This window comes from Salvia hispanica, chromosome 3 (genome assembly GCF_029641045.1).
Source record: "Salvia hispanica isolate PSC_SH4W2 chromosome 3, Shi_PSC_v1, whole genome shotgun sequence".
Taxonomy (NCBI): domain Eukaryota; kingdom Viridiplantae; phylum Streptophyta; class Magnoliopsida; order Lamiales; family Lamiaceae; genus Salvia; species Salvia hispanica.
In genome coordinates this window covers 30,230,763-30,255,197 of record NC_142694.1, presented here as the reverse complement: position 1 = coordinate 30,255,197, position 24,435 = coordinate 30,230,763, and the positions used below count along the sequence as shown (strand labels likewise).

The following is a 24,435-nucleotide window of genomic DNA, read 5'->3' as shown; positions in this document are numbered from 1 at the left end:
GACTCCATCTTGTAATTTAGTTATTTTTATTTTATTATCTTTTATCTTATATTTTTACCATCCAATTGTACCAAATAGTATTATAAAGTTATTTTTGCTACAAAATTTTGTCCCACATTATTGTTTCTACGGATATTACCAAATCTAAAAATGAAAGTTATTTATATAAGAGTATAAAACTCATAAACCGGATCATTCAGCAATGTTTTATTTAATGGAGTATAGTTTTAATATAAGGATTAACTATGTTTAAATTTATCATTGCGTTGGCGGTTCGGAACCGTGAAACCGCCGGTTCGGAACCGTCCGGAACCGACGGTTCGGTCGCGGTTTCGGTTCGAAAAATTTGGAACCTGAACCGAACCACGGTTCTAAAATTCACGGTTTCGGTTCGGCATATTTTTCACAGTTTCGATTCGGAATCGTAACCGCCGGTTATGGTTTCGGTTTTAACCGGCGGTTCGATAAACCTTGGGCAGCTCTACCCTCAACTATGAGGGAAGTAGGGAACGGAGGGAGTGCATATTTTTATGACCCGTACACTTTACCATGTTTTCAATAACTTTTAGAAACACAAATAAATTTGAAATGCAAATTAAATTTCATACAATAAATGTGATACTATCAAAAATCAAATATTTTGATTGATGATTTTGCATAATCACACATAACAAAAAAACAAAACAAAAAAGTTATGCCGAGATCGAAAAAAAAAACACAAATTTCGTTCAATTTCCCACACTCAAAACTAAAATCTACTTGAAAAATAAAAAGAATCAAAAGCAAAGAATGATCTCTCATGACATTGAGGGACCAATGTTATTTCATGCCAACACTTAGATTTCACAACAAACCTCTCAACCCCTTCTTTATGCACTGCCAAGCTTGGTTCGGAGAATCTTGCAAGCAGACACCATGTTCTCGAGGGCCGGCTTCACCTCTCCGTATTTTCGAGTCTTGAGACCGCAGTCTGGGTTCACCCACAAGATGTTTGTCTCAAGGACCGCAAGCATCTTGTTGATCCGGTCCGCAATCTCATCCGTGGATGGGATTCTCGGGGAGTGGATGTCGTACACACCCGGCCCGATCCCAGCTCCGTACTTGACTCCCTCGCGGAACACTGACAGCAGCTTCTCGTCCGAACGTGAGTTCTCAATAGTGATCACGTCGGCGTCCATGTTGATGATGGACTGGATGATGTCGTTGAAGTTGGAGTAGCACATGTGGGTGTGGATCTGTCAATCAAACAACATCAGTGAAACGTTGAAGGAAGCATTGTGCGTAGTACAATAGAGATGAAACGAGACGAGACCACACACACCTGGGTGGTATCTTGGACACCAACGTTGGTGATTCTGAAGGAGTGTACAGCCCAGTCCAAGTAAAAAGCATGCTCGGATTTGCGGAGAGGCAACCCTTCTCTCAATGCAGCCTCGTCAATTTGGATCACGGTGATACCGGCCTTCTCAAGATCCTCGACTTCATCCTTAATGGCCAAAGCAATCTGATAACATGTCTCGGATCTGTGAACAAAACCAAAATGTTAGCGGGAAAAGTAAAAACACCATCTCTCCTAAGAAACAATATGTGGTAGTTAGAAACATTACCTCGGTTGGTCGTTTCTCACGAAAGACCAATTGAGGATGGTAACAGGGCCGGTAAGCATTCCCTTCATCGGGCGCTTGGTCATGCTCTGGGCAGCAGATGACCAGTAGACAGTCATTGGGTTGGGGCGACTGACATCACCATAAATGATTGGTGGCTTCACACATCGAGATCCATATGATTGCACCCAGCCATTTGCTGTGAAGGCAAAACCAGATAGCTGCTCTCCGAAGTACTCAACCATATCGTTTCTCTGGAATTTAGACAACCAAAGGACACAAGGTAATGTTAAAACAAACACTTCATATCTATCTAATACTCCTCATTAACCAAAATGATAAGAATGATTCATTTTCAGAGAATGGCCTTAGAATTAGCTCACCTCTGGTTCTCCGTGGACAAGAACATCAATGTCAAGCTCTTCTTGAAGCTTCACAACCTTGTTGATCTCCTCTTTGATGGCCTTATCATAGTCCTCCTCAGAGATCCTACAACCAAAATTTAAGCCTTTTATAGGATTTGAATGCATTTTGAGGTTTCAAATGAAAATTTAAGCAAACAAGACCTACTTCTTGGCCTTGTATTCACGACGCACTCTTCTGAGCTCCACTGTCTGTGGGAAGGAACCAATAGTGGTGGTTGGGAGGATTGGAAGGTTAAGCTTCTTCTGTTGAGCATCAAGTCTGGAGGTAACATCTGTAGCACGGCGATGATCAGAACCCTTCAGTGCAGCAGCCTAGTTGAACAACAGAAGAAGGAAGGTAAGTGCACAACATTTTAGCAGCAGGATGCCTAAAAATCAATGTGAAAATTATGAATATTCACTTACAGCCTTTTGGACAGCTTCATTGTTCACCCTAGGTGAAGATTTCCTAGATGCCTGAGCCGTAGCATTGGCTGAGAAGTATGCCTAAATGAACCAAATGAGCATAAGTACTAGTATAAACTAATGTCAAGATAAATGTGTATAATCTAAAAAGATTTATGGTCCACTTATTATGCATCTCCATTAAAATTCAGAGGTTAGGAATCACATACCTCATCCTTCTGACCAGTCAACGCCTTTGCCAAAGCATTCACTTCAACAACCTTTTGAGCTGCAAATGCGAGCCATGATTTAATTTCTTGGTCCAACTTAGTCTCATTTACTAGATCTACCGCAGTATGGAGAAGTGAGGATGAGGTAGACACAACAAGTTTATCTGCATGGGTAGTAAAACAATCAAATTAGATAACCACCTTAAAGAAACTTAAAACGGTGTATGTAGGTGTTCCTTAACGTACCCTTTCCCACTATGCTTTCAAGAGACTGCAGAGTGGAGAGGGATGCATCCAGATCATTAGCCCAAATGTTCCTTCCGTCAACAACTCCAGCAAAGAGATATTTTCCAGATGGAAAACCACCCTTGATTAAATCAAGGGTCTGGGTTCCACGAACCAAATCAAAGCCAAAACCAGAAACTCCACTCAATGAGGTAAGGGTTTTAAATGCAGCCCCGGGAATGTCAGCAAAATAAGTCTCAACTAGAACATCGACGCCAGACAAAGCTGGTTGCAGGTCAGCATATGCCTTTGTGAATGCTTCCAACTGGTGAGACTCGAGATCCATAACTAAGGTGGGCTCATCAAACTGAATCCAAGATGCACCGGCTGCCTTTAGCTCAGCAATAACTTCCCTGCCAGGATTTTGCACATCAACTCCAAAATTCTATAAAGATCTAAAAGGTGAGAGGATCTTGATATGAGAATCATTGGGTTGTAATTTTCTTACTTGTAGATTGGAAGAATTTTGTCAAGAAGAGAAAGAAGAGGGAATGTTTTCTCGACACCCTTGGCAGGTTTGGAAAGCAACAAGTATGAAACAGGACCAACAAGAACTGGAACAGTATCAACACCTTGCTGCATGATAGGACAGAAAACGCATCATCAGATGGCAACAAACACCATCATGAACATTTAAACATAATATCAATATTCATTATTGACGGTTTTGTGGGAAATGATAGAGATTATACCGCCTTAGCTTCTTTGTATTCATTAACGGCTTTGTGGGAAGCATAAGAAAAATTCACATCAGGGCCCAATTCTGGGACAATGAAGTGGCTGTACACAAATAAAGCAACAAAATTAGCAAATAAACATCATAATGCAACTTTTGTTTCTCTAAGAAGACTATCCATCACTTCACTTACTAGTTGGTATCAAACCACTTGGTCATCTCCATAGCAGGAACAGAGGCGTTTCCTCTGGCCATGGAGAAGAAAGTGGAGAAACCAATCTCACCACCAGTCCAGTTGTATCTTGGGGGAACAGCACCGAGCATCGCAGTTGTGTCAAGCACCTGATCATAGTATGAGAATGTGTTGCTGGGGATGTACTTAATCCCAACATCAGACATCTGCTTCCAAATGGATGCTCTGAGACCAGCTGCCACCTTTTCCAAATCCTCAGCGCTGCTCTTGCCATCCCAGAACGATTCCAGTGCAAATTTGAGCTCTCTCTTGGGACCCATACGAGGGTATCCAACAATATGGGATGCCATTTTTTTCTGGAATACCAAATTCAATCAGTCAAATCACATAAAAGCATATGATAAAACACAACCCCTTTAAATAACATGCAGTAAATTTGAAATCGTTTGGTATCTTCATTCATATAAGGTAAATGAGATCGCAATAATCCATGAAGTATTGAACCTTCATTTGCCAAATTACTCACATGCAACTGACTTGTATTTTAATGATCGCGATCAAAGCATATGAATTCATGATCATGCATGATCATTTCCATGGTTAACATATTAAAACTCGCAGATCAGAAGAGGAATATGCATGTTTCACAACAATAACATCACAGGATATGATTAGATTGAAAGCATCACAAATAGAAGAGCTTCAAAATAAATAATTCCAGATCCAAAACCAAATTGTAAACGATAAAACAGGATTCAAAAACATTGCATAGCGCTTCATCTAAGATCTATGCAGAGAAATTTCACATCCAGATCCAAATGGCAAATACTTCACTTCTAAATTAAGATCACAACTGATTCACCCCCCTTCCACCCAACATCAGCTCGTTTTCAAAATGATACGCCATCACATTCGCAACAAATCGAACAAAGAGCATGCAGAGATGATGCTCATCACTAAAAAAACAGAGCAAAATAAAAATCACAATCAAACACGAAAAAACCTCACCGGATCAAGCAACCACGTCGGAAATCAGAGGATCACGAATAGATCGAATCGAAACAAACGGAAAATCCAAATTAAATTGCAATAGCTAAAAATGAATGGATGAACGTAACATGTAAAAGAGATATTTTGAAGAAAAAACGAGAATTTATGTAATGATGAGCGTAAAATGAACGGCAGACACAGAATTGAAGCGTGGAAAGGTTACCGAAGAGAGAGGCGGAACGTAGATATCTGTTTCTGGTAGAGAGAGAGAAGCGAGGTACAAGCTAAGGAGAAGGATGAAGGAGCTTATTTATGGCTTAGGCTGAAGAGAGTTGGTGTGATTACCCACTCCCGATAATGATGCGGAGGCCCACTTTTTTTATATTTCTACTTTGAAATTTTCAGTTTATTTTTTAGTATCTTTTGTTTATTACGGCCTTCTTCCTAAGAAGGATGACACTTTTCTCTGCAGCACCAGATTTTATTTAATTTTATTCTGCGTGTTAAATAGAGTGTAAAGTAAGAAATCGTCTTAATTGCCCATAAACTAAAAACAAAAGTGGTAAATTTTGAATGAGAAAGAGGGAATGCTTTTTTTTCTCTGAATTGTTTGATCAAATTTCATTGTTGACTTACATTTCGTCGTCAATTATGTATTCATTATAACTTTTATGTCTTTATTCATTTGCTTTGAAAGTTTAATTATTTTTAAGTTTCTTTGAATAGATGAATCATTTAGAAAAAAAAAAACCATATATTTTATTAGAGTGATTAAAATTTAGGCAAAACACATCCTTAGGTCCTTATACTTTAGTCAAAATGTTTATTAGGTCCTTGTACAATTTTTTCATTTTAACATGTCCTTATACTTTTTATAATATTTTTATCAGATCCTCGTACAATTTTTCGTTTTAGTAGGTCCTTATACTTTTCTCATAACTTTCATTAGGTCCTTGTACAATCTTTATGGACTTTTTTTTACATTTATCTTGGATAATAATCTAAATTTAATTAAACTTAATGAACTTTTTAATATTCCATTATTTAACTTAGCATAGTCTATAAAGATAATATCATCTTGTTATCCAATAATCTCAATAAGTTGTAGAGAATAATAAAAAGATTAACCATGATGATTGAAGATTAAAATCGAAGTTTTTTTTAGAATAACTATCAGATTTTTAATTGATTATTTATATTTATATTGAAAGATATGTTTCCCTGAATATTTATAATCATAAGATAAGTTAAATAATAAAATTAAAAGGTTCATTAAATTTAATTAAATATAAATTATTATCTAAAATAAAAGTAAAGGTATATCTTAAAATAAAAAATTGTATAAGGACCTAATAAAAGTTATAATCAAAGTTTAAGGACCTACTAAAACGAAAAAATTGTACGAGGATGTGATGAAATTTATGAGAAAGGTATAAGGATCTATTAAAACGAAAAAATTGTACGAGGACCTAATGAATATTTTAATTAAAGTATAAGGACCTAAGAACGTGTTTTGCATTAAAATTTACCACTATTAAAAAGAATAAAACCAAAATTTTCCTGAAAGTAAATACTAGTAGTACAACATATACTAGAGCCGAGCGGTCCTGATTAAAAAAAATTTAAGGGGTGACCAAAGGAAAAATGTATTTATAAAGAAAGAGACAAAAATAAAAGCACAAGCTAATAAACAGGAATTTCAGCCATGTTTGGTGGCTGAAAGGTGAAAGCCAAGCGAGGGAAAATGATATTCTAGGTATACCAAATTTTAAAATAGAAGTATACTTTTACATGGAGTACTACGTATTTTAGTTGATCATCAGTCATATCACCTTGTACTACTAACTTAGAGTTAGTATTTATTTTGTTTTATCATCTATTTTGATTCTTATAAATTTAAAAATTATTAACACTAACATTTTTTCAAAAAGTTTAAAAATAAAATAAATGATGCTAAACATGCATTCATAAGAGTAGTGGTCATATAAAATACTATAGCATATCATTTCCCACTTTTATATTATATTACTCCCTCCGTCTCATAAAAGTTGAGTCGTATTCATTTTTAGTCCGTCCCAATAAAGTTGAGTCATTTCCTTTTTTAACTAAAGACAAAACATCTAATCACTCTTATTTTATTCCATCATTTACTTTACTCTCTCTTATCTTTCTTACTTTTTTCATCTCTCCTATTTATTTAATATAAATTCTTAATCTCCGTGCCCAAAAGTTTTGTCTCAACTTTTATGGGACGGAAGGAGTATAATCTATATATTCTCACTTTGACTACGATAAAGTACTCCTTATTAGATTAGTTCAATAGAATACTAATGTATTTATATAGTATGGATAATGATAAAATGCAAGCTCATATATTGTACAAACTTCAAAGTATGATATGAACCATTAAAAATATCAACAGATGATAAAATAGTAGCAATACAAAATGTCAATACAGTTTCAACAAAATGTCAACACAGCATCAACCGTTGACACTGTGTTGACATTTTCTATTGCTATTATCTTATCCTCTATTGAAATTTTTCAATGATTCAGATCATAATTTTGAGTTTGTACAATATTTAGTCTTACGTTGCATTCGATCACATCCCTGTATTATTAATTATTATCATACATTAACAAAATTCTTATCACCTCGTCCATTTAGTCTTACGTGGCATTATAAAAATTTGATACTCCGTACTACATTTTTTGCCTGTTTAGTCCAAATTTATAATTCATGGCAACAATTCATTTGTGATACAAATTCATTATGTATTTTCAATTGAAAGGTTCCACATACACAAACCTGGGTCTACATTCACTAATTCTACTTTAGTATTATTATTCCCTCCGTCCAATAAAAATAGAGCATAATTATCATTTTTGATTATTCACAAAAAATAGAGCACAATAATCTATGGAAAAATTTTCTCTTACTTTTTCTCCTTCTCCAGGGAGTATGTACAAATAATTTATTTATAGTTATTATGTTGATATACTAAACTTCATGGAATATACATAGTCGAGTACTGGGCTTCATTTAAACAGAAGGAAATCGATTGAATGAAAAGTTTACACTTTACTACTTCATTTAAAATCCATTATTCCATGAAAAAAATTGAAATGCCATCTATTCATACCATAATATGCAATGAAAATATTCAACAGAATGTGAATGAAAGAGTAAAAACTAAAAGCCAAAATAAAAGTGAAACGACACAAAATCTGGAAACAATGATTCCTTAGAATTTCCAAAAAACAACCTGATAGAAATACATTTATTTGGAAGCTGCTGTCACAAGTCGATCGCAATCTTCCAAATAAAAGACAGTAATATTTCAAACATCCATTAAAGAAAAATAGTAAAAGCAAACCCAAAACAAAACGACCCGCGGGCACCCTACATCTTTTCTTGAACCACAGTTATAAAATTGAATAGAAAATATTTTTCATAAACTCATGAAGGTGGGAATCGGAGAGAGCTTATTTGGCACTGGCAAGTTCCTTTCGGAGGGACTTGGCAGCCTTAACCATGTTCTCGAGTGCGGGCTTGACCTCTCCGTACTTGCGGGTCTTGAGACCGCAGTCGGGGTTCACCCACAGGATGTTGGTCTCGAGGACGGCAAGCATCTTGTTGATTCTGTCATAAATCTCCTCAGACGACGGGATACGTGGAGAGTGGATGTCGTACACACCCGGCCCAATTCCAGCTCCGTACTTCACTCCCTCGCGGAATACAGAGAGCAGCTTCTCGTCGGAGCGCGAGTTCTCGATTGTGATGACATCGGCGTCCATGTCGATGATGGAGTGGATGATGTCGTTGAAGTTCGAGTAGCACATGTGGGTGTGGATCTGTCAAATGATATATAGCAAACAGATTAGTGGATCGTTGAAGGAAATGTTGTGTAGAGGGTCGAGTGACGAGACAGACCTGGGTGGTATCTTGAACACCGACGTTGGTGATTCTGAAGGAGTGGACAGCCCAGTCCAAGTAGAAAGCATGCTCGGATTTGCGGAGAGGCAGCCCCTCCCTCAATGCAGCCTCATCGATCTGGATCACAGTAATACCGGCCTTCTCGAGGTCCTCCACTTCATCCTTGATTGCCAAGGCAATTTGGTAACAGGTTTCGAATCTGAGAATCAAGACAAAAGGTGTGTTTAGCAATCATATAACAGAGAGAACCAAAAGAGAAAACAGAAACCCTTTATCGCATTAGAAACATTACCTAGGCTGGTCGTTTCTCACGAAAGACCAATTGAGGATGGTGACGGGCCCAGTGAGCATACCCTTCATCGGGCGCTTGGTCATGCTCTGGGCAGCAGTGGACCAAAAGACGGTCATGGGGTTGGGGCGGCTGACATCACCGTAGATAATTGGCGGCTTGACACATCTAGATCCGTATGATTGGACCCAGCCATTTGCCGTGAAGGCAAAGCCAGAAAGTTGCTCGCCAAAGTACTCAACCATGTCGTTTCTCTGGTAATCGGACATACAAAAAGTACAAGATTGTGTTAGAACCAAACACATCAGTGGCAATTCCTTTGGCAGAATGGCTTTTAAATTCTCACCTCTGGCTCTCCGTGGACAAGAACGTCGATGTCAAGCTCCTCCTGAAGCTTGACAACCTTGCTGATCTCCTCCTTGATGGCCTTAACATATTCCTCCTCGGAGATCCTAGAACAAAAAATTTGAACTTTTAGAAATCGAGTTCAACAAATTAATAGATTGTAAAGCAATTTAACCAAACGACACTCACTTCTTGGCCTTGTATTCACGGCGCACTCTTCTAAGCTCCACAGTCTGTGGGAAGGAACCAATAGTGGTGGTTGGGAGGATCGGAAGGTTGAGCTTCTTCTGCTGGGCGTCAAGTCTGGCGCTAACGTTTGTAGCGCGGCGATGGTCAGAACCTCTTAGTGCAGCAGCCTAGATTAATAAATCAGAGAGAAGACAGTCAGCACACAGTAGTTAAGCAGCAAGACACAAAAAAATCAAATTCACAAATACAAAAATTCTCTTACAGCCTTTTGCACTGCTTCATTGTTCACCCTCGGGGAGGATTTCCTAGAGGCATGAGCAGCAGCGTTGGCAGAAAAGAAAGCCTGGAAACATCAAAATAAACAAATGAGCAACAATACTAGTACAAACAGTTATAGTAAAAGTCCAATATATATACTATACAAGTCATAACAATAAGCCCAAGATTTAGAATAACAAGCACAGTTTGATATAAACTGTAAGTCTGTATTCTCAATGCAAATTCAAATGATGTTTAGGAAAGAAATATACCTCATCCTTCTCGCCGGACAATGCCTTTGCAAGTGCATTCACTTCTACGATCTTCTGAGCAGCAAATGCAAGCCAAGACTTGATTTCCTGGTCCAACTTAGTCTCATTGGCCAAATCCACAGCAGTGTGGAGAAGCGAGCTGGATGTGGACACAACAAGCTTGTCTGCAGGTAGGAAAAAGAAAATACAATGAGACATCATAAAAGTAATACGTGAATCTAGCAACAATGAGGTTTAGATATAAAATACCCTTTCCGACGATTCCTTCAAGAGAACTCAGCTCGGCGAGAGATGCGGCCAGATCATTAGCCCAGATGTTCCTTCCATCTACAACACCGGCGAAGAGGTATTTTCCAGCCGGGAAACTTCCCTTGATCAATTCGAGTGTTTGGGCTCCACGAACCAAATCAAATCCGAAGCCAGATACACCGCTCAAGGAGGTGAGGGTCTTGTATGCAGCGGCAGGTACATCAGCGAAATAGGTTTCGACGATGGTGTTGACACCAGACAAGGTTGATTCAAGCTCAGCATAAGCCTTGGTGAAGGCTTCCAGCTGGTGTGACTCGAGATCCTTAACCAATGTAGGCTCATCGAATTGGATCCATGAAGCACCTGCTGCCTTCAGTTCAGCAATAACTTCCCTGCCAGGATTTGGTATATTAAATAACAGAAGGGAATAATAATACAAATGGCAAATGGTAATGGAACTGGTTGTTATTTTATTCTCATTTTTCTTACTTGTAGATTGGAAGAATCTTGTCAAGAAGAGAAAGAAGTGGGAAAGTTTTCTCAACTCCCTTAGCAGGTTTGGAGAGCAAAAGGTATGATACTGGTCCAACAAGAACAGGGACGGTATCAACACCGAGCTGCATGAGAGAGCCGAAAACTCATCAGGTATAAAATACTATTACAAACTTAAAGGCACCAACAGAGACATTTAAGATTGGATCTTTAAATAAAATACGACAGAGCAGGAAAAAAAACTGCTTGCAAACTTATAGGCAGCAAAAGAGACATTTAAGATTGGATCTTTAAATAAGTACAGCATAGAGTGGCATGAGACAGCAGGAAACTCATCAGGTAAGTAACTTATAGGCAGCAAAAGAGGTATTTAAGATTGGATCTTTAAATAAAACATTGTACAAAATATAGACTACAGTAGAGGAGGCATTTGAGTTACACATCAGATTGTATAATAGTACTAATTCTTCTATTCACACATCCAATTTAAAACAGAGCATACCAGATAACTACATGCAGTAAAAGGTTTGAATGTATTTTACTATGGAACAATACTTAGGACTAATAAATTAGTAGATTAACACAATACCATCAAATAGATGTAATCAATACTATTCTGTACTTACAGCTTTGGCCTCTTTGTACTCATTCACAGCTTTGTGAGAACCATAGCTAAATTTCACATCAGGGCCCAACTCAGGGACAATGAAGTGGCTGCACAGAGAGAAACAAACATCTAATTAGATAAACAAACATCTAATTAGATAAACAAACATCGCAAATGCAAGAAAGTTATGTTAAAAAAAATTAATCTCGTCACTTACTAGTTGGTGTCGAACCACTTGGTCATCTCCATAGCAGGAAGAGAGGCATTGCCTCTGGCCATTGAGAAGTAGGTGGAGAAACCTATCTCACCACCGGTCCAGTTGTATCTCGGGGGAACCGCGCCGAGCATGGCAGTGGTGTCGAGCACCTGATCGTAGTAGGAGAACGTGTTGCTGGGAATGTACTTGATGCCGGCATCAGACATCTGCTTCCAGATGGAAGCTCTGAGATCAGCCGCCACCTTCTCCAAATCCTCGGCGCTGCTCTTGCCATCCCAGAACGATTCGAGAGCGAACTTCAGCTCTCTCTTGGGGCCCATGCGGGGATATCCAACGATGTGGGAAGCCATTTTTCTGTCGATTTAAAAAATTCAATAAATCAAACCTCATAAAGCAATGAAACAACAAATCACCATGCACAAATAGGAATCGGGCAATTTAATTCGAAAATCAAGCATCGACTTCATACACATGAGATCAATACATCAAGCATCATCAGATCAAGTTGACACAGACGCAGATCCATAGCTTCGAAACACAAATAATCACAGATCTAACGATAGTAACGCAATACATGTGCGTAAAACGGAAGTGAGACACGATGTGGACAGAATTAACTGCAGTGAAGATACTAAACAGCGCCTTCATCGCAGATCTGATCAGAGAAGATTTCCGAAATTCAGATCTAGCATTTTCACCGTATTATTAATCTAACTTGATAACAACCACACATTAATTCACGATTTCGGGAGCGTAACATCTCCAGATTCAGAGTTTTACTCACAGATCTCGTTGAACTAGTCTCGAAGTTGATTAAGTTCATTTCCAAAACCTTAATTCTTAATTTGATTAATTAATAAGTAGATTTGATTAAGTAGCAACACAGAGATCTTATTAAACCGAGATTTATGCAAATTGAGAGCAGAAATCAACGGCGGACAGCAGGACTGGCTGAAGAACGTACCCTTGAAAGGGAAGGGAGACCGGTTTCCGGTAGAGAGAGAAGTAGGTATAGATAGAGAGAGAAGGGCAAGACGCGAGTTGAGGTGAATGATGAGTGGGCTTATTTATAGGGGCGGGGGGGTTGGTGGTGGTGGGTAGATCTCGGAAAGTGAAAACCTGTCGACTGATTAATTTACCATTACGTTGATTTTGAGTGAAAATTACGCGCGGTTTGGAGAGCGTGTGTACACGCGGCGGTTGGTGCGCTCACCCACTCCCGTAGACTAATTTGCAGATATTTGTATTTAGTATCCACCGCCGACTACACTAGACTCAAATTCATTTTAGTATAACAATTATATTAAATATAATTTTATTTCTCATCATTTATGCTTAATTTAAATTGAAATAAATTATTCTCTTTATTATATTTTTTTACTCATAAAATTTTAAAAAAAAATAGTTTTGAATATAGTGTAAATCTAAGAATAGGTATTTTTTTTCAAAAATGAAAAATGAGTTTAGTTTAGATTTTAGTGTACGTTTGAGATGGTTTGTATTTTCAACTCCCGTAGACTAAGATATTTGTTACTTACGCTGTAATATTTAAATCCTTATAATTCGACTAAAACTAAATACATAAATTAATGATTAGGAATAAAATTCTATTGCATATTTTTTATAATTAAATGAAACACATAAATTAATTATTGGAAATCAAATTAATTTCTCGGTACACAATCTACGCCATAGTATTTGTTTATAATTAAATTTGATTGGAAATCAAATTAATTTTTCAGTGCCACACAGAGATACACTACCACCAGTCTTCTTTACCCACAATACACATCGCGTATAATAGTTATAGACAAAACCTCAAAATGTAAAAGAATTGTAGAAAATATAAATTAAATATTACATTATTTTGAAATTTCAAAATGCAAGGTGTAATATTTTGTATAACTATGACTTACTATATAGTAATAATACCATACACCATTGAAACATAATTGGCAAAAAAAAAATGAGGTGACAAATGACATGCTATTTGAATCAAATGCATTGAAACATGAGGTATTTGGTAAAAAAAAAAGTGAGGTGATAAATGACATGCTATTTGAATCAAATGCCAGAAGGGTAGAAGCGTTTTGGAAGTCCTACATATGAAGTGATATCAATTGTATATTTGGATGGTCTTTTCACTTATGTAGGAGTACATCTATTTGGATGGATGAGATTACTTCTTTTATTTTTAAATTGTTTTAAATAAAATCAAATAAGTTGATTCATTTTGATTTTAAATAATTAATATTTCCTAAATAAAAATCAAATAAAAAATGTTAATAGGTTTTAATCACAGTTCTTCAATACTAACTGTAATTAATTGATGTTTAATCATACAAATTAAGTTCTTGTTCTAATTTGTGGGTTGTTTATTTTAAGGTAGTTATTTTGTTCTGTTATGTCTCTTTTCATAAAATTAGGAAAATTGGCTGGATATTCAATGTGTTCGGTTTTGTTTTTTTTTTTTATCTCAGTAATCTGCGAAAAATAATAATCAAATCATACCGTCTAATACTAAAAAAAGAAATAGAAAAAGCAACACACAAATTGCAATAAAATAAAATAAAATAAAATAAGAACACAGATCTTGTCGGTAGTCGGTGGCACTGTAGTTACGGTGGACCCTCGTTTAAATGAAGCCACATGATCAGAGTAGAGAGAACGTGATCGCCGCTATGCCAATCACTATCATGCAAATCTCACCAATGTATATAGCTATACACATTACTGGTATAATTTAAATGAAATGTATGTACACCAATGAAATATATGTACGCCATGTATCCCTCTAATTCTTGTAGTACTGCTATATTCTGTTATTATAGTCAAAATCTCCATAAATTTTGAATGACATTCATAACCCAACTCTCAATTACTAGTTTCTTTATTAGTTTGTTAATTAGTCAACCCATTTTACCATGCATTTTAGTCAAGGTAGGTTGGTTTCAAGTATTTTAGGGGTAAAATTGAGGGTTCCTCTTTTATTAACGAGAACTTTCGAGTTTTGATCAATCCACCGACTTATAAATCAAACACACTACTCGTACCATAAAAATCAATCATGAAATTCATTTGCGTATATTTATTTCTATTTGCATATTACACTAACTATTGTTTATAATTAAAGAAACGTCATCTTAAAAAAGGGATAAAAATAGTGATATTGCAGATTACACATTAGATGCCTACTTTACCCACATATATAAGTATTGTACAATTTTGACTATTACACTTATACAAATATTTTGATCTTTGAAAAAAATTATACGTGACATTTTAACTATTCTCAACATTTTTCTTTCTTTTACTTTATCATTCCCCCACTTTAACTATTATTTATCATCTTTATAAAATGAGTGCGCAAAAGTAACTGAGAGTCCTAATGGGGCGCGGAGGGATTATCCTATAGTTAATAAAGTTGCACGAACACTAAAAGAGGTGCTCTTGTTGCTTAATGGGGTAAAAAAAAAAAGTTCACTAGAGACTTTATTAGGATCTAGTGCACGTGACCCTCACATGGCACAACTTGAGGATCCATGGTAATGTGTTGGAAAATTGCTTAAATATCACTACTACAAGTATCTTTCCAGATTTTTTTTAATGAAGATTAAATTGGTGTTTTGGTATGTTAGTGGGACACTTCATTGATTTAAATCGTATTCAGGAATCTGTATTTTACAAATTTGAAACAAAGGTATTGGGCAGATCACGACTTCATGAATCAATACAAAAATTTAACTAATATCATAGACATGTTGTCATTTTTATACTTTGAAGAATATACACTAAACAACAGATTGCTATATAAGATCACCTAAAATTGTCTAGATTTATAAGATGGGTGTATCATGTATGCATGCTCTTTTAACCAAAATTTATTTAATCTTAAATTAAATCTATTGCTTTAATTTATTTCATTTCCTCCATTTACATACAGCTGCATTTTTGTTTATACATATGTGATGTTTGCATCTATTTAATTAGTCTTACAATGTTTTATCATTTTGCTTTTATTTTCAATCTTGTCTTCCAATATTTGGGTGTTATGTTTCTTTGTGTGTTCTCTTTTGAAATTAGAAAATAAAGCATAAAATGCAACCTAAAATCCTAAATATATTGTTCAATGTAAATACTCGATAAACATCATACATTTACGAAAGGATGGAATATATTTATAATGTTATATAGAGAAACAATGTGATTGGTGTATTATTATTTGTAAGCGAAGAAATCATTTTATTTGAAGTGGTATTAGTGATAAATAAAAATGTCTATGAAGTAATAGATGGAAAAAGTAATTAAAATCGTTTACCATAATTATCCCTTTGCACTTGGACGGAATCCTAGTCAAGAGGAGTGGGGAGCGTCGCGGACACGCGCCGGACAGATCCACTTTGGGTATAGCAGTAAATTTGTTGTGGCTTGTAGGGGTAATTTCGACAAGAGAAAGTTATCTGGTGAAAGTTGGTGATTATTTGCCATTGTCTACGTGGACCACTACTATATTTAACCCCATTATTACTTCAACTACCGATGTTGCCCCTATAACGGGGACCACTTCCTTAAGCAGGAAATTTTATTGGTAGTATTCCTATTTTGTCACACGAATTTCCACACATTATTTTTGCTCTAATAACTATTACTCCGTACTTTCCCCATAGTTGAGACAGAATTTTTTAACACGGAGTTTTAAAAATGAATATTGAATGTGTTAAATAAATAAATAAAAAGTAAGAGAGAGGAAAAAGTAGAGAGAATAAAATATAAAGTGAATAAAGTAGAGAGAATAATGTAAGAGAGAGTAAAGTAAGAAAGAATTTTTTTTTTACCAAATATGGAAATGACTCAACTATGAAGAAACATTCCGAAATGGTAAAATGACTTAACTATGGCGAAACGGAGGGAGTAGTTTGTTTCATTTTCTAATTTTGTTAAAAAAATCTATTAAATTCAAAATATAACATGTAAATTTGCAACAATAAGAAATTGACATCCCAACAATTTTCTTAATGAAATGTTGAAGTGTTGCTTTACGTGGGACTTGGTGAACAACTTTATTCAAATTTTTCTTCATTTTGCGTAAGAGAATGTGCTTTTAAATATTACTCTAAAATATTGTCGTGTGACAACGTGATGTAACAATCGGACTGCCAGTTGACAATGTGCTATATATGGAATATACATACAACATAAATTTTATATATAGGTCGAAGCCTCAAAATATGTAAATTAGATTTTTCTTATTTACATTACATACTATTCTTAGGTTTTAATCGATCTAATTGGACAGGGGATCCCATGTGTTGAAAATGAGTGTAATTTAACTGAACATTAATTGCGATGATGGTTTGGGAGTGGAGAAAGTCGTCCACCACTAATATTTGTATGCTCCAATATTTAATATGGATTCAAACAAATTCTTGAACTTCCAATTAGACCATATATCTAGCTAATAGGATGTGTCAATATTGATCGTTAAAGTTCGTAGACCATGTATCTAGCTAAGTTACTATCATCTAGCTAATAATGAGGTAAGTATGGTAACCTAATTTGGTTTTATTGGAGTATATAGCTATAACTAAATTCTAAGTTATTTAGACAATGAAACACAACTTAATCGGTAAGTCACTTCTATTTACAAGAGAATTACAACTCAACACAATACGAATTAAGGAGATCAAAAGTGACATAAATTAAGTAAAGACGAAACATATCATTTCTTGACTAGTCGTAAATGGTGGATGTAAAAATCCTTCAAGTCCCATGTTGCTCTCTTAGTCTCTAATGTATCTTTTTTAACTAAGCTATACCATAATATTGGTATTTTGATTTCAAGCCAACTACTTTTTTTCCACTTTTACTTTTATTTTTATTGGTGCAATATCAACAGCCACAAAACCAAGTATATATACTTGTTGAGTTGTTGTCATTAGAAGCTTACCAACCCATCATCTTACCACTAACTCAATAGTCAATAGTGTTATTAAATATACTATTAATTATTGTTAGGCACATATCAACTTCAACTATCTATACTCAAAAATGGGACTAATTATATGAAGCTTAGCACGTCATTTTATTACAGATTGAGACATTGAGTGTAGGGACGACAAAGGGTCGGATATCTATTCATCACGCATTTTCCAAATTGGAATCCATTAAAATTTTGTTTACTCTACCTCTGTTACTCATGATCCTCGATTCAAATTAATTAATTTAGTAAATGGTAATACCCACGATTATCCATCCAAGTCCATTCAAATTTGTAAAATTTTAAATACGCAAATATGAGGTATTATAATAATTAAATACAAAAGTTACAATAAAAAACCGAAAGCTACATAGTAAATAACAAAAATAATTAAAAATAAGTATATCAAGTAAAAAGTTGCACTCAAATAATCAAATTAATGCATGTACAGCAAAAACTAGACCTGTTGACATTTGACATATCTAATTTTTCATCTTTTTTCTGTCATACACAAATATTTAATTAATACTAATACTTGCTACATTGTGTGTCAATAGTCTGGGAACTTTAAAAGAATTCTATCTATACATATGATTATAAATAAATGTAAAAATAAATAATAAATAATAGTATATAGTATTATTGTGTCCAAAATTGGTACCTAGTACCTAGCTATTGTATCTTTTTAAGTTTTAATCAAATCATTTTTCACATACCCACTATAGTTTTAACATTTATACTAATTTCAATAGAAACATCACCTTTTTCAGAATCGTACGTGAGAAAAGAATCAATGCATCAAAAATAAAAAGAGAGACTCTAAACACGCACATTATTTACCTACAAATGAAGGGCCAATATTCATAACATGAAAAGAAATCCTAATAATACGTAGCATTTCACCTATATTTAGGACATTTTCACTACCATTCCCTATAAAAAATGCATGTATCCATTTTGGGTGAATATTAGTAATTAAAAGAGAGAAAGTTAGAAAAATGTCACATGAAAAAGAAGAGAAGCACAAGGGTGAGTTCCATGGAGGTGAGGATATGAAGGACAAGAACATGATTGCGGAAATGGAGAAGAAAAAGAAAAAGAAGAAAAAGAAGAAAAGGAAGAAGAAACTTTGCGCCGCGGCCGGCGTCTTTGGCGTGTTTCTTGAAATGGCTCTTGCTTTAGTACTCGGAGGAGGCGAGGGCGGAGGAGAGGAGGAGGAAGAAGGAAGTAGTAGCAGCGATAGTGATTAAATTTAATTAAGTGTTTTTTTCATTGAATTCTTGATTGTATAGCACAGAATTTTAATAGGGTTTCTTTTGTTTTTGGTTATATTTTTGGTAGATATGTTGTCCATAATTTGTACTCCTATTATTTACATTCAACATGAGGCAAGTTACATACCTTTTGTATTTATTCATCAAAGATCTATGAAATTAGATCCTTGTATTAATTAGTTATGCATTTGTGGTATGTTCAAAACAAGAGAAACAAGAATTACAGAAGCCAGGCCCATAAAATTCACACATCTCTTAAAATTTAAGTTATAGTAATTATTTGAGTTTGTTTTTTTTTTTTTTTTAATTTTAAATGCTCAAATCAAATACATATATCAAATATTCGTAGCAAAACAACACACGACAATAACAAAATGACGTAAAGACATCAACAATTAGAGGAAAAAAACGGAGAGATTAATAAATAATCAAAGTATCAAACTTAATCAAATATTTATTTTACATGATTAATCCTGTGATAGATAAATCGATTCAAACCATGATCATCCCATTTGAGTGATCTTTTTATCATTGATATGATAATTTAACCACCCCACAATTCTTAGTAGTACTAGTTTTGCGTGAAGAATCACACTTTTTTAAAAACGTTTTGCATTAATTACAACTTACAATCCTTCCAATTCTCAAACACAACAACCATCTATCCTAAATCAAACTTAACAGTTACTCACTCTGTCTACAAATAATAGTCTCATTTTTCCATTTTAATCCGTCCGCAATTAGGAGTCTCGATTCACTTACCATAAATAGTAATAGGATTCCACCTTCCACTAACTCATCACTTACATTTCATTTAAAACTATTATATACAAATGAGACCTTTATTCCACTAACTTTTTTCCATCCATTTTTCTTAATGCTACTAAAAAATGAAACTTCTAATGGCGGACGAAGAGAATAGCATAGTATAAAAGTTTAGGGAAAATAGTAAAAAACAACAATAATAAAATTTGGTCAAATTCTGCTCTATCTCGTAACTTTAAAACATAGTAGTTAATTAAATCATATCTTTACCCATTTTTAGAATAGTCCTGTGTAGTTGAATTTGAGGAGAAAATTGAGCATGCCGTGGACGTCGCTGTTAACTATTTGCAAAATTTTACACTAAAATAACAATTTACAAGCATATTTTTTCATGTGACGTCAGCAAAATATATTGAATATTGAGTCTAATTTCAATTAATTCCATTTTATAAATATTTCGGCAATCGGCGTTAGTAAAAAAAAACAAAATATATAAAAATCAATATCTAAATTCATTTCCAACTATTTTTAGAGGCAAAATACACGCTTACTTGAAGGAATTGAATTCCGATTCGAAGAAGGCAGAAACGGATCCGAGAAGGCGGCGACGGCAATGGAAGGCGGCGGCGGAAATCTCTCGGAGCTCTACTCTAGCTCCAAGCGGCTCTCATTGACGATCAGAGATGCTTTGGAGAGGCTCGAGCGTCTCGAGTTTACCTCAACATCCTCCTCTTCGCTTTCATCGTCGAGCGCCGTCGTCGCGGGGTCTTCCGATGATCAATCTACTTTGATTCGAAGAGATATTCACCAGATCCAGTCGCTCTGCGCTGAAATGGATCGCCTCTGGCGCTCCATACCCTCCAAGCCTCAGCGAGATCTCTGGAAAAGGTCTTTCCCTATCTCTGCAAATCTAATTCATCTTATTGAATCTGCAAATATGTATTCGTGTACGCCAATTCAGGCCTGGATTTGCTTAATTCTCGTAATATGTTGTTTGAATGGTTTTGTCATTGAAATATGCACTCGCGTACGTGAATTCAGCCCTGAATGTGATTAATTATCTTAATTGTGTTGTTTGAAATGGTTTTGTAATCCCGCTGATGATCAGAGTGCTTAAGGAGATTAGAAGTCGTTGATCTGCAATAGTGCTGGTTGAATTGATTTTTTTCATCCTCCTTATAATTTTATGAAATTTAGAGATTGAGATATACTATTGATCTGATCCGAGTTTGTGTTAATCATTTGTGGTAACCAAAACGCGCGTATCTCTGAGTGTTCATTATAGGAATGTTGCTCATGCGGTTAAATTTATGTGTGGTTATGCTGTAAATCTAATTGAATTACTTTAACAAAGTAGCCACTTAGAAGATGTTAATCTTTGGCAAATGCAATGCTAAAGAAGCGGGCATTTCTATCCCATTCTCTGTGCTGACTGCTGAGGCATCTGCCTGTGTTTTCTCATTTCAGACCATGCAGTTCTTATTTTATGACAAAAAGTTTATTAAACATAAGTGGGAAGGGGGTTTTAAGCCAGAACATTAGGTAAATGTAATATGTAAAGAAGATGATAGCTGAATGAATTGATAGAAAGAATATGTAGCACAATTTGGTTAGGTGATCATTTGAGTTGTGTGTCATTAATTACTGCACATGTTGGTCAGAAACATAGAAAAAGGAAAGAATAGAAGACGCTTTAACAATTATAAACCCTACCTTAGTGACAATATTCATTGATGAATATAATATTGGCCAAATGATGCTGGTTCTGCCTAATAAGATCATCCAAGCACTTTGTACAGGCAAAATGAAACTAGGAAAGGATCTAACCCAGCACATTGTGAATTGTATAGGGCTGGAGAAACTTTTGTAGTTATGAATCGGTTATAGAACCAGTCTGTAATAATTTCGTATTGGAACTTTTCTTGCTAATGATGGTGCGTACCTCTCAAATGGGAGCAAGAATATAGAGAAGAAGCTGATAGTAGCACTTAAATCTGTCCGATTCAATGACCATCGTCTTTGTTTTTCGGTTTCCTGTAATCAGGAATTACGCTAAGAGTGTGGTGCGGAGGAGACGACTCGTTATAAGAAAGATATTGGGAGATGTAATTTATGTGGAGATAGGTCCTACTAGGGGTATTAAGTGTTGGATAAGTATTGGTTTAGAGTTTTTGTGTTCCTCTAAAGACTAAGAGTGAAAGTAAGTGGTGAGTCTTTTGTAAATATTGCATGTGAATGATGGAAAAGATATAAAGGGTTATGTCCTATACTGTAAACACTAGTGTATTGGTGGACGGGCGAAAATGCCAATAAGACCACACTCCTTGTGGACAGAGGGAGTGGGAGTGGGAGTATTTTATGAACTTGGTTTTTATTATGGCTACCAGATGTATGATTTATATTTTTTGTGAGACCTTGTTCTTGGTATGAAGAAATTAGTTTACCTTGATTTGTAATGCAGAAAGGTAGAACAAGTCAGCGAGGAGGCTGAGTCATTCAGAGCTAGTCTGGATAAGTACACATCGAGGCATCAGAAACGAGTACAAGAAGCCCAAGAGAGAGCTGAATTATTTAGAAGACCTGTATTGCCTCTGTCTCAGTTGATTACTTATCTTTTTTTTTTTTTAATGTTTGTTTGAATTATGAAAAGTTATATGTTTGAATGCTCCATTTGTTTCAGAGTGGAGATGCACATGTTCTGAGAATCTTTGATGAGGAGTCGCAAGCAGCAGAGTCAGTCCGTAGATCTTCTAGATTACTAGAGGACAGCTTTGCAACAGGTGTTGCTATACTTTCCAAGTATAGCGAACAAAGGGACCACTTAAAGGTAACCCCCTCCCCTCCACCCACACTTGATGCAAAAGTACGAATCTGTCTTGTAAGTTTTGTGGTTCTATGATTTAGTAGATAAAACACTCTGTATGGCTAAAGAACTTGCATAAAGATACCCAATTTTGGAAAATCTAAAGAAGTACTAATGGTACATTATGTGAAGATGCCGACTACCCGTACATATTCTTACATGAATTTTAATCCTTATGCAACCTACAGGAGATAGAATGAAAAAAGTTAAAAGGATTGGTGTAGAAGTTACATAATCCTATTGTGATCTACCTCAATAGTAGTTAGTTGCTGAAAATTCGACTTTATGTGATAAAGCTGTTGCATTTATAGCAGCTCATTAGTGACAGATCGGACTTTAACCTTATCGGAATACTGCATTCTTGTATAATGACTTGGAACTGAGTATCATTTGTAAGGGTGTAACTGAATTGAGTCGAGTTGAGCACTAAAAACTAATGATTGCTTGTTTACTATTAGCCTGAGCTTGAGCAAAAAAGCTCAAGATTGGTTTGGGATCCTGAACAAGCTTAATCCCACCAAAAAAACTTAATCAATATTGTATATTAGATTTGAATATGGCTGAAAACATTATAACTTTGATTGCAAAAAATAGGATGATTTTGATCTTTCTTTCGCATTATTTAGTAAGGAGTAGTATAATCGTTTAGATATGGCTCTCGACATTATAACAGTTTCCTCACAACCTCTCAAGCCAAGTCGCACAAGGCGAAGTCATTAGAACAGTTATTTATTTATCTTCTTCTACTGAATCCAAGCTAACATTTTATGGCTTTTCCATCGATGCAGAGAGCTCAAAGGAAAGCACTGGATGTTCTCAACACTTTGGGGCTATCAAACTCCCTTCTGAGGCTCATTGAGAGGCGGAGCCGTTTTGACAAATGGATCAAGTATGCTGGCATGACTGTAACTATCATCATCGTTGTCATGTTCTGGAGGTGGACGAGATGACTGAAATACTCTCATACTGGCTCAACAAGTTAGTACCGGCATGTATACAGCCTTCTCGTACATATTTTTTGGATGCTCTTCTTACTATGAATTGAAAAATATAACTGAAAGCATTATAAGGCACAACGGTTTAATACAGACGAGGATTAAGATTTGTAATAGTGTAAGAATTCTATCACCTCCTACTGTTAAGTCTTTTTAACTCTCTCATTCGCATGTATAAGAAGATAGTTTGACATTTCCGTGGAGAAATCTCATGAAATTTGTTCTGTTTTCTGGGAAATTAATATAGTCAAAGCACTTTTGCTATTAAGTTCAGATTCAGCAAAACTTTTTTTTTCAAGAAACCAAGATATGAAATAGCAGTCTGATTATTTTGGAACTTGTTCATAGTATTAATTTAGATACTATAAATTAACTTCATACGGATGTGTCTATTCTTGCAACATTGTTGTCTGATAACTTCATACGGATGCGTCTATTCTTGCGACATTGTTGTGTGATGTGTTCTCTCTATTCCGCGTTAATAGAGTGCATTCTTTGGAATATTCCAACATAGTAGAAACATTTCTATTCTTGACAAAAAGGAGTACGATTTTTCTCTTGTACTTTAATCTCTCAATGTCCCTTGCTTTATTTTATCTTCTACTTTATTTTATCCACTAACATATTTCACCTCTAGTACTGTCCTATTTATTAGTTTTCATTTCTCTTTTTACCTAGTCACTTATCAATAAAAAGTAGTACTCTCTGAGTGATCATGGTTCCTCAATAAATTAATACTATTATTCATGTAAAAATTACTAACAAGGCGTAGGTCTTATTTTTAGGCATACCATATGGAGTAATATTTTTCTATTCTAAGTATTTCTCTTTTCTAATTAGTTAATTAAAGACTAGTCTCAAATCGATCTCGTACATTTACAAGAATTTTTTTTTTATCTTATATATTAAGTATGTTAGC

General features: G+C 35.2%; 3 protein-coding genes across 4 annotated transcripts; 1 reads left to right on the top strand and 2 right to left on the bottom strand.

Moving 5' to 3' along the window:
* Positions 1-616: 616 nt before the first annotated feature.
* LOC125214868 (5-methyltetrahydropteroyltriglutamate--homocysteine methyltransferase-like) lies at positions 617-5,144 on the bottom strand. Of its 2 annotated transcripts, none has more exons than XM_089068615.1 (12): positions 5,011-5,144; positions 3,798-4,153; positions 3,621-3,708; positions 3,377-3,504; positions 2,890-3,281; positions 2,644-2,807; positions 2,435-2,515; positions 2,175-2,341; positions 1,988-2,093; positions 1,608-1,858; positions 1,322-1,523; positions 617-1,235 (listed from the first exon to the last, which is right to left on the bottom strand). In XM_089068615.1, the coding sequence occupies exons 2-12, from the start codon at positions 4,145-4,147 to the stop codon at positions 870-872; spliced, it is 2,295 nt and encodes a 764-aa protein (XP_088924741.1). In that variant the 5' UTR covers positions 4,148-4,153; positions 5,011-5,144; the 3' UTR covers positions 617-869. The 2 variants fall into 2 exon arrangements, with proteins under 2 accessions (XP_088924741.1, XP_047972029.1); XM_048116072.2 differs by lacking the exon at positions 5,011-5,144 and adding an exon at positions 4,806-4,945.
* A 2,872-nt stretch (positions 5,145-8,016) lies between these two features.
* On the bottom strand, positions 8,017-12,707 carry LOC125212790 (5-methyltetrahydropteroyltriglutamate--homocysteine methyltransferase-like). The gene is made up of 12 exons (XM_048113051.2): positions 12,607-12,707; positions 11,643-11,996; positions 11,445-11,532; positions 10,816-10,943; positions 10,327-10,718; positions 10,078-10,241; positions 9,810-9,890; positions 9,548-9,714; positions 9,360-9,465; positions 9,017-9,267; positions 8,722-8,923; positions 8,017-8,642 (listed from the first exon to the last, which is right to left on the bottom strand). Exons 2-12 carry the CDS (start codon positions 11,990-11,992, stop codon positions 8,274-8,276), a joined length of 2,298 nt encoding a protein of 765 aa, XP_047969008.1. The 5' UTR covers positions 11,993-11,996; positions 12,607-12,707; the 3' UTR covers positions 8,017-8,273.
* A 7,478-nt stretch (positions 12,708-20,185) lies between these two features.
* Positions 20,186-23,754, top strand: LOC125210567 (membrin-11-like). Its single transcript, XM_048110107.2, has 4 exons — positions 20,186-20,546; positions 22,120-22,240; positions 22,339-22,485; positions 23,310-23,754. Exons 1-4 carry the CDS (start codon positions 20,272-20,274, stop codon positions 23,469-23,471), a joined length of 705 nt encoding a protein of 234 aa, XP_047966064.1. The 5' UTR covers positions 20,186-20,271; the 3' UTR covers positions 23,472-23,754.
* Positions 23,755-24,435: the final 681 nt, after the last annotated feature.